The sequence below is a fragment of the Muscardinus avellanarius genome (genome assembly GCF_963383645.1).
Source record: "Muscardinus avellanarius genome assembly, chromosome: X".
NCBI classification, from domain to species: Eukaryota; Metazoa; Chordata; class Mammalia; order Rodentia; family Gliridae; genus Muscardinus; species Muscardinus avellanarius.
In genome coordinates, this window is record NC_137792.1 from 68373887 (window position 1) to 68384361 (window position 10475).

At 44.6% G+C, this 10475-nt stretch overlaps 1 protein-coding gene across 1 annotated transcript; it reads right to left on the minus strand.

Annotated features, from left to right (window-relative positions):
• Positions 1-1213: 1213 nt before the first annotated feature.
• Positions 1214-2263, minus strand: LOC308278935 (putative MAGE domain-containing protein MAGEA13P; the record flags this gene model as incomplete). The annotated part of the gene is made up of 1 exon (XM_080718931.1): positions 1214-2263. One exon carries the CDS (start codon positions 2261-2263, stop codon positions 1214-1216), a length of 1050 nt encoding a protein of 349 aa, XP_080575057.1.
• Between the last annotated feature and the right edge of the window lie 8212 nt (positions 2264-10475).

The following is a 10475-nucleotide window of genomic DNA, read 5'->3' on the forward strand; positions in this document are numbered from 1 at the left end:
CAGCTGGCTCCAGCAATGTACATGTTCATTAAGTAAAGTAAGCACTAACTGAACCAAGTCAGGGAAAAGTGCTAACTTAGAGGCTTAGGGGGGCACATCATAAAAATGCATTTCTCAGGAGTTCATTGCAGCTGTGTGTATAAAACACGAAATTCTTGCAGTGTATTCAACTGCACCAGGACATTTTCTGTACTTGTCCCAGATAGAGATTCATTTCTGGTTCATCCACAACCCAAAAGGAACTGCTAGAAGTTTTCCATCCAGACCTTTCTCCCACCACTAAGACTCTCTGCAGTCTGGCCCCTGCCACCATGCAGCTTCATTTATACTACCACAGAAGGAACTGCAACTTTCCAAAAATTTAAATTGCCTTAAATCAGGGCACTTACACTTGGCTGCTGGCATCTGCAATTCTACCTCCTTGCTCCCTTTTCCTTGCTTTTTATGTTTAGAGAGCATCTTTCTCACCATCTTCATTGTTTATCTTAGAACTTCCACTGCTGCTGGGCATGGTGGCGCACTCTTGTAATCCCCGCGTTTGGGAGGCGGAGACAGGAAGATCATGCAGGTTCAAAGCCAGCCGCACTGGCTTACGAGACCCTGTTTCCAAATAAAAAAGTGTAAAATATAGGTCTGGGAGTGTAACCCGAGGCAGAAGAGTTTCCAGAAACCCCAGTACCAACAAAACAAAAACAAAACCAAAACAAAAAAACTTCCACTGCTAACACAATGCCTTCCAATGCGGAGATATTCAATTAATGTTTGGAGATTAAATGAGCAGGTGAGCCAGTGATCTCGTTAATTAAGTTTTAATTTCTGGTATATTCTTGAATAAACCAAGCAAATGAAGTATACATCTTTAATTTTACAAAATGAAACACTAAAAGAGATACAGGAATGCTAAGATTGACCTTTTACATTTCTTCTTGAATTTATCTATCTTTCCCATTTCTAAGAATTTCTGTTAAAAAATCATGCTATATTGTTCCAGAAAGATCACAAAAGAAAAGGTTTTTTAATTTTTTTTACAGAAAAGCAAAAGTTTTATTATCAACCCTAATAAACATCAATTAATGCATGACCAATGTAACTAATGAAGCTAATAAACCTTTCAAGAGGAACAAATTTGAAAAGTACCACAAATGTAAAATGTCTTTAGTACTTAGAACCTTGATTGCTCTCTTTGGATAGAGTGAAGAATCTTCATCAGACTTTATTCAGGGCAGGAGAAACTGGTAGACTTGGGTCCAGGAGGTGTATTGGCTATGCCAGGATTACCACCTGTGGTGGCAGCCGCACTCTGAGCTCTGTCTTTCTCATCTTTCAAAGCTTCCCTGTATAAGGCTGAGAAGGAAGTGGGGTAACTCCCACTGACCTTGGAGAAAAACTCCAGGACTTTCATCTTGCTGGTTTCAGCATGGGCTCTTGGACCCCAAAGAAACTCACAGCATGGGGGATCACTGTTGGGTACCTGCCGATATTCCAAGTACTGCTCCAGCACTAATTCTTTGGTGATGAGCTCTCTGGGATATCCATAGATAAAATCCTTCTTCTCAGCATATACCCCAATCATATTCAGAACCTCCCATATCTTCTCCTCAGGGGCACAGTTGCCCTCCATGAAGATCACACCCAGGATAAGTACCAAAAGGCCAGTCTTGGGCATGCCCTGGACATTACTCAGCCTCCCATCATAGGTGAGGTCTAGTATTTTGATGAGTACATAGGAATGGCTAATGGGATCCACTTCCTTAACTTCAATGCCAAAAATCACCTCCAGGCATTCACAGGTATTTCTGAAGATCATAGGGTAGAGGTCCTTGCATTCTTTGATAACATTCTGCATCATTTCTGCTTTTGTGATAGGCTCCTTTGTTATATACTTCACATTCAGGAACTTCACCAACTCAACCACCTTCCTCTCCAGCACATTAATGAGCAAATACCTGGGATTTGGGTAGTCCTCTGAGGTGCTTGGATCCTCATCTTTGCTGCTGGAATTTTCATTTAATTTCCATTCTGGGGTGGCTCTGATGGTAATGGAGGAGGGGCAGACTTTCTGAAAACTCTGGGGAGTATTTGGTTTTCCAGCAGCAGCAGATTTCCCCTCCTGGGTATCCAGAATCAGAGTAGAAAAAGAAGCAGCTGTGGTATCCACTTGCTCAGCTGAAGAAACCTGTGGACCCATCAGGCTCTGTTCCTCTTCCTGGGCCTGGCAGCCTTGCTCAAGTTCATGGTGTTGATGCTTTTGTCGGCGAGGCATCATATCATAAATTGTGTCAGTAATAGCTAGCCAAGAGTGTGGGCAGGAGAAGGGTGATGGAGCCAACTGGTCTGAGAGAAAAAGAAAGAATGTGAGCAACTTGGCTTTTTAGCATTGACAAAGGCCTCCCTCCATCCCTCCTTTTTTTCTTTGATGCACTGTAATTATACATTATGATGAAGTTCAGAGTGATACACATATATGCACATAGCACTCAGTAAGCCTCCTCTCAACTCCCAACATGCTCCCTCACCTTTGCCATGCACAATATTGAAAATTGGAATTGATAATTTTGTGTATGTACATCATATCTGTTAAAGTGTTTCCTTCATCGAATTTCCCTCTCCCAACCCACCTCCTTCCCTTAGACCCCTTCAATTCCACTAGGGCTTCTCCTCCATTCCATCATTAAACTAGAGTTTGTTCTGGATAGAGTCCCTTTTGTATTCCAATTTCTCTCTAGCTTCCACATATGACTTTCTTAACATGTATTCCCTTGGAAAATGCTCCAGGTTCTCACAAGTTTATTATACTTCTGGTCAGACTGTATTTTAGGAACCTGTAAGAAGTTTGAGACTTCTAGAGTTGAAAGTAGGGTAGATATAGTCAGGAGCTATATGGTCCTATCTATTCTTGATTAGTAAGGTCCTTGATACATATTCATGTGGCCTGGGCCTCTCCTGCTCTTAAGATGTGAGGACATGTATCTCATTTTATGGCCCTTACTCTCTAGGGCTGAGAGTTGGGCAGGACTGGACTCTAACTTCCCTACATTACAAAATGAATCAACCCTACAAAAAACAGGGCAAGGAATGGCTGGGCTATATCTAGTCTTGTGCAGAGAACCCCATCCATCCACAACTTGACTTCTTGTAAGGTCTGAGAGTCCTCTGCTAAACTTAATTGATTATACAGAGACTACCAGGTGAGAGAAAAGACACAAACTATCAGGATACTGGTAATCAGAGCCTCTCAGGGCAGGGACTATGGGCAAGGGTCCCAACTCTGTGAAAGCACAAGAGAGTCCTCTCAATTTTCATTCAGATTCCTCATTGACTCCTAGCAGGGCTGGCCAGACATGGATACCTCTACCATTGTGAATATGCTGCCTTAGGTCTAGATCTTCACCTCATTCCGACTAGTGAGTCAAAACTGAGGAGGTGCCAGACATAGCCATATCTGCTCAGAATATCCTAGAGTTGACAGGAGGTCCTTAACCAAGTATGTCCTTATGTCATGGTGCATTTAGTCCTCCCTCAAAGTCTTCCTTAGTTTCATGCACAGCAGAACCTACAATTTCTCCCTTTGTTAACCTGAATCTAGCCTTCTTAGACAAAACAAAACCACTATCATCAGCAAAAATAACAACAAATACAACTCCAAAAAAACCCTCAGCCTCCTGGCACTATAAAAACACAAGATAGGCAGAGAACAAGTAAAATAGATAAAAATATAGGTAAAATTACCAAATAGGTAAACAAAAGGTAGGTAAAAAGGAAACAGAGGGAAAGGGAGACTGTAGCTTGAAATCCAAAATGCCGCATGATGGTCCTCATCTTTACCCTGAAGGTCTGTCTAAAAAAGTCTTATACCACCATAGTTCCAGTGAATTTTTCATATATTTTATGTTTTAGACTGATAAAAATAGAGTAGAAAAATATTGTTCAATGCCCAATGATATGGGTACAAACTAAGTGCTATCCATCAACTAGGTAATGCCAGCACAAAGATTTTAAGAACCAGACCCCCACCACCTGCTCTATGCTACATAATAAAAGGAATCCAATCCCTAGGTTGAATACCCTATCCTCTAAAAATTTCCATTTACAAAGTTTCCTTTAAAAGAAGTGCTCTGCACTTTTTTTTTTTTTTTTTTTTGCTGGTCTGTGGATGGAATCCAGGGGCATTCAACCTCTGAGGTCCAGCCCCTGCCCCATTTTTTATTTTTTATTTTGAAACCGGGTCTCACTGAGTTACAGAGGGCCTCACTAAGTAGATGAGGCTGTCCGTGAACCCGATCCTCTGGTCTCAGCCTCCTGAATGCTGGGATTACAAGCGTGTGCCACCACGCCCAGGTGCTCTGCACTTTCAAAGCATGCCTCTCTAATTCAGATGTGGCCCATGTTGTCTCTTGAACATGTACTTCGTACTTTCCTAAATAAATATGTTTATGTCTCTGACTGGTATATGCTAAAATTATTTTCCATAACATAAGCCAAGGACCCCAAAGATCCTGAGTTGACTTTTCTCCCATGCACTTTCTCCCATGACATTTATGGTAGCCCATATGGTGATTCAGAAACAACAGAGGTATCCACTTTGGTAAGTATAATTTAATATTTTTTCTTCTACCTGGCTTTGAATTTTTAAAGAAATTTATGCATGTGAATATAAATTCTGCATCCTTCACTTTCATGGACTAAAACAGCATAATGTCCCCCTTTCCTATTTGCTATGGCTCCCCATTATTGGGTAGCAGGGGAACCTCCCTAAGCCAAGCAGATTCAAGTTGTAATAGGGTGAAGGCTGACATTGTCCCTTAAGACTTAGTTAATGGTCTTTGAACTCTAAAGCTGTGCAGGAGCTCAGGGGTCCCTTTTCATCTCTCTTACTCTGCAACTACAGGACCTCCCAAAGAAATCTTATTTGTCTACTGGTGTTTTACTATGCAAACTGTGGCTAGAATGTAAGATGGAGTTATCTTATAAACCCCTTTTAAGACTAAAGAAAGAGAAGCATTACTTTTAAAATCAAGTGCTAGCTATTGGATTTAAAGTACAATTTTATTTTTCTCTTTTTTTCTGGAAAATGCCTAACCACTCACCCTCCTCAGAAAATGAGTGCTTGTTCATAAAGCACTGAAGATAGGACACTCCATTTAATACCAAGATAGTCCACTTTTGGGTCAGAAGGACTATAAGTACCTTGTCTGAACAAAGCACTTATGAGGGACTGGTCTCCTACAGCTTTACCACCCCAATAATCCCTACATTTTCATCAAATGTGGGGTCCTTTTGAGAAACATGTTGAAGAAAACTGACCCTGATGTCTAGGGAGCTACCTCCACTAAGCACCACATACTCAGATCCTATATACTTTAGGGGCCAATCTTTGTAAATGTAAAGTATCTCTGTGTAACCTCATGTTTAATGCTCTAGCAGAATCAATCTGTCCAGCACAGTTACAATCAGCTAGGGAACATTCTCAGAACTTTAACTAAAATATGTTATTTACATGTTTATTTGTCTATTATTTGTACTCAATATTTGAGGAAATAAGTGAGTCCATTATTGTTACTTTAAATAGATAAAGCCAGAAAAAGAAGTGTCATACCCCTTGTCTGACCCCTTGTCTTAGTCATGATAAATGTCCACTTTCCTGATCCTAACTGAAAGGAAAGTGGTTCCACCTTTGAAGAGTAGCAACTATTACATTTAATATATGTTTTGTTATCTGCCTAACTCTTTTTGATCTAGGAATGTTCTTGGATCCTCTTAAGACTCTCTACAAAGTTCTGTGTTGCCGATATCATAAAGTTGTAAATTCTTAATGCACCTAATTTTGTGAGATCTCAGGGATAATTTTTCCATAAGAACTTTTCTTTTTTATCTGAGGAATCTGAACTGACTCAGAGGATCTACTAGGTGATAACAGAACATCCTGAGAGACAGAGACCAACAGAGCAACCTGATTGTTGGACCCTGCCCTAGACATTCCCTGCTGTATTGGCTTCCATGTTTGTGGTTTTATTATATTATCTGTTACTATTGCATCATAGAACAGAAATCTGTGATAAGTTGTGTTTTGATCTCTGAAACTCAAAATATTGCATTATGTTTAATAAATATCTGTAACTCTCTTGTATCCACTCTGTAGGGATATAATACCTTGCAAGTGAAAGCTGTTAGATATTTTGTGCTGCCTATTTTTGCACATGTTTGTATACATGCACGTATTGTCTGTCTATTGTCTAAAATGGTATCACGACTTTGCTTATGCGTGTTCATGAGTAAAAAACAATGATGATAGCATAAATTGATCCAAATACCTTTCAGTTCATGTGGCCTAAATAAATTATTAGCTTATATGCTAAGAGTCCACCTCCCAAAACCATGCCCTGAGATTTGTGGTTCCCAGCCTTACATAGTCTGAGCCCCAGTATTCTCAAGGAAAACAATGAGCTAATAAATCTTCTGTCCCCTAAATTGCTTGGTCAGTCTTTTAGGTTATAGTTATAAGAATGCTGACCAGAACAGTAGGTAAAATAAAAGTAAAAGATATTACTAAAAGTTACTAATAGTTGCCAGCTAAACAAAACTGTATCTCTTTGTCTTTACAGATATTTAAAATATAATGCCCAATGGAGGGGTACTAGGAATCAAACCCAGGGGCATTCTATCTCTATGTTATAGCCCCAGATTTTTTATTTTTGTTTTAAAAGAGGGTATAACTTGGTTGCTAAGAACCTCAGTATATTGTTGAGGCTGGACTTCAACTTGTGATAATTCAGTCTCAACATTCCAAGTACTGATATTACAAGAATGAGCACCATGCCTAGTATAATGTTCATTTTTAATGTTTTTTCCCTTTACAGGAAAGGTAGTTTAAAATACTAACTTTGCTTGTTTGATATTATGATTTTCATAGGACAAACTATTGTTGCGAGGGGGAAGGCAAAGTAGAGGGAGAAGGCACCAAGCACAGTCTGAATGTATGCCATTTTCAATATGATCCACATAAAAATTTAAAAATGCATAAATATGAATTAAAATACTCTTGTCTTCTTAAATTCATTAAAAAAGCAGTGTGTTTGAGCCTATCAAATGTGTAAGAAACAGTTTAAGACTGCTTCCTTTTTGTATCTTCACTAAGCATAAGATTACCAATGGTAATTTTTTTTTCTTTTGCAATACTGGGGATGGAACCCAGGGGCATTCTACCTCCAAGCTACACCCCCAGCACTATATTTTTATTCTTTATTTTGAAACAGGGTCTTACTGAGTTGCAAAAGGCTTCACTAAGTAACTGAGGCTCTCTGCAAACATAAGATCTTCCTGTCTCAGCCTTGCAAGTGCTGGGATTACAAGCGTGCACTACCACGCCAGGCTTGGTAAAATTTAAATTAATGTAATTCTACATATGAAATGAGAGAACATTTCTAAGTTATCTTAATGAGAAAACTATAAATAATGTAAAACATTATCTTACTGAAAAGTAGTACTTTTTCCCAATTGCCAAAGTTCCTTTAGGAGGGTTTTAAATTATAAGTTTAAAAATGTGAAGATAAAAAGAAACCAAATAAAAAAAAATTAAGAGTTATAGATGTTTTAAAGTATTTAAAGAAAGCCTCAAAGAAAAAGGAAATATTTTTAGATGTAAAAATATTTTGTATGGCAAGAATAGATAAGCAAGTTGCAGAGGGTTTCAAGAAGCTACAAATAGTTTGTAAAGGAAAAAACATTTTTCTCTTTTCAGTACAGGGAATTAAACACACAGGTATTCTACCTCCGAGCAACCACTCCCCCTGCCCAACCCTATTTTTTTCAATCTTTTCTTTTCTTTACTTTTTGCGGTACTGGGAATGGAACCCAAGGGCATTCTACCTCTAAGCTATACCACAGCCCTATTTTTTATTCTGTATTTTGAAACAGTCTCACTGAGTTGCAAAGGGCTCCACTAAGTAGTAGCTGAGGCTCTCCGTGCACCCAGATCCTCCTGTCTCAGCTTCCCAAATGCTGGGATTACAAATGTGCACCACCATGCCTGGCAAGGGAAAATCTTATGAAAAAAATTGTGTATATGATAAAGCAGATTAAAATTAAAAAGAATTTTAGGCATTTTCTAAAAGTTATATTGAATGCATTCATTCTAAGTTTGAAATAACTGGGTTTTCTTAAGTTATCAATTTGTTCTTTTTTTTTTTTTTTTAATTAATTTATTTTTTAAATTGGTGCATTGTAGTCATATATCAATCACATTGGAGTACAAGACTTGAGAGGATATACAAGCACACATCATCCAATTAGCCCTCCTCCAGCCCCCGTCCCATTCCCTCCCCCTCCCTCCGACCCACACTTCTTTGGTGATTTACTTTGATACATTTGTTTATGTACCTCCTGCGTTTTAAAGAGGCTCCGTCCTCCAGTATTACATACCCTCTGATTGGTCACATTAGTTGCTTCACTATAGGGCCCTTTCTATAGCTCAACCTCTTCCTGTTGCCCTTTTCCTCCTAGTTATTGCTGATTAAGAGAAGCGTCTGATTTATATTTTCTGCGATATTTCTCTGTGCATGCTGCGTTGCAAGTACCAATCCCACTCTTGATGGTCCCAGTAGTGGCCTGGCTACTCAGTGGACTGATCCAGACCTCGCTGGCTCAAGCAGCGGCCTTGCCTCATGGGAGGACCCAGTTCTGGTCTCGCTGGCCCCTGAACCGGTCAAACCCCTAAGCTGGCTTTGGTCCCGACCTTGGAGGCCCCAACACTGGTAATGTCTCACAGCAGGCAACGATGACGGCCTCCCTGGCCCCAGCACCGGCTTAACCCCTTGGCAGGCTCTTATCCTGGCCTCAGAGGCCCCAGTACCGGCCTTGCCTCAAGGCAGGCTCCGATGCCGGCCAAGCTGGCCCCAGCACCGGCCTAATCCCTCGGCAGGCTCCGATCCCGGCCTCGGAGGCCCCAGCACTGGTCATGCCTCAAGGCAGGCTCCGATGCCGGCCTCGCTGGCCCCAGCACCGGCCTAACCCCTAGGCAGGCTCATATCCTGGCCTCGAGGCCCCAGTACCGGCCTTGCCTCACGGCAGGCTCCGATGCCGGCCTCGCTGGCCCCAGCACCGGCCTAACCCCTCGGCATGCTCCGATCCCGGCCTCGGAGGCCCCAGCACTGGTCATGCCTCACGGCAGGCTCCGCTGCCGGCCTCGCTGGCCCCAGCACCGGCCTAACCCCTCGGCAGGCTCTTATCCTGGCCTTGGAGGCCCCAGTACCGGCCTTGCCTCACGGCAGGCTCCGATGCCGGCCTCGCTGGCCCCAGCACCGGCCTAACCCCTAGGCAGGCTCATATCCTGGCCTCGGAGGCCCCACCGGCCTTGCCTCACGGCAGGCTCCGAAGCCGGCCTCGCTGGCCCCAGCACCGGCCTAACCCCTCGGCATGCTCCGATCCCGGCCTCGGAGGCCCCAGCACTGGTCATGCCTCACGGCAGGCTCCGCTGCCGGCCTCGCTGGCCCCAGCACCGGCCTAACCCCTCGGCAGGCTCTTATCCTGGCCTCGGAGGCCCCAGTACCGGCCTTGCCTCACGGCAGGCTCCGATGCCGGCCTCACTGGCCCCAGCAGCGGCCTAACCCCTCGGCAGGCTCCGATCCCGGCCTCTGAGGCCCCAGTACCGGCCTTGCCTCAAGGCAGGCTCCGATGCCGGCCTCGCTGGCCCCAGGACCGGCCTAACCCCTCGGCAGGCTCTTATCCTGGCCTCGAGGCCCCAGTACCGGCCTTGCCTCAAGGCAGGCTCCGATGCCGGCCTTGCTGGCCCCAGCACCGGCCTAACCCCTCGGCAGGCTCCGATCCCGGCCTCGGAGGCCCCAGCACTGGTCATGCCTCAAGGCAGGCTCCGATGCCGGCCTCTCTGGCCCCAGCAGCGGCCTAACCCCTCAGCAGGCATTATCCTGGCCTCGGAGGCCCCAGTACCGGCCTTGCCTCACGGCAGGCTCCGATGCCGGCCTCGCTGGCCCCAGCACCGGCCTAACCCCTCGGCAGGCTCCGATCCCGGCCTCAGAGGCCCCAGCACTGGTCATGCCTCACGGCAGGCTCCGCTGCCGGCCTCGTTGGCCCCAGCACCGGCCTAACCCCTCGGCAGGGTCTTATCCTGGCCTCGAGGCCCCAGTACCGGCCTTGCCTCAAGGCAGGCTCCGATGCCGGCCTCACTGGCCCCAGCAGCGGCCTAACCCCTCGGCAGGCTCCGATCCCGGCCTCTGAGGCCCCAGTACCGGCCTTGCCTCAAGGCAGGCTCCGATGCCGGCCTCGCTGGCCCCAGCACCGGCCTAACCCCTCGGCAGGCTCCGATCCCGGCCTCGGAGGCCCCAGCACTGGTCATGCCTCAAGGCAGGCTCCGATGCCGGCCTCGCTGGCCCCAGCACTGGCCTAACCCCTCAGCAGGCTCTTATCCTGGCCTCGGAGGCCCCAGTACCGGCCTTGCCTCACGGCAGGCTCCGATCCTGGCC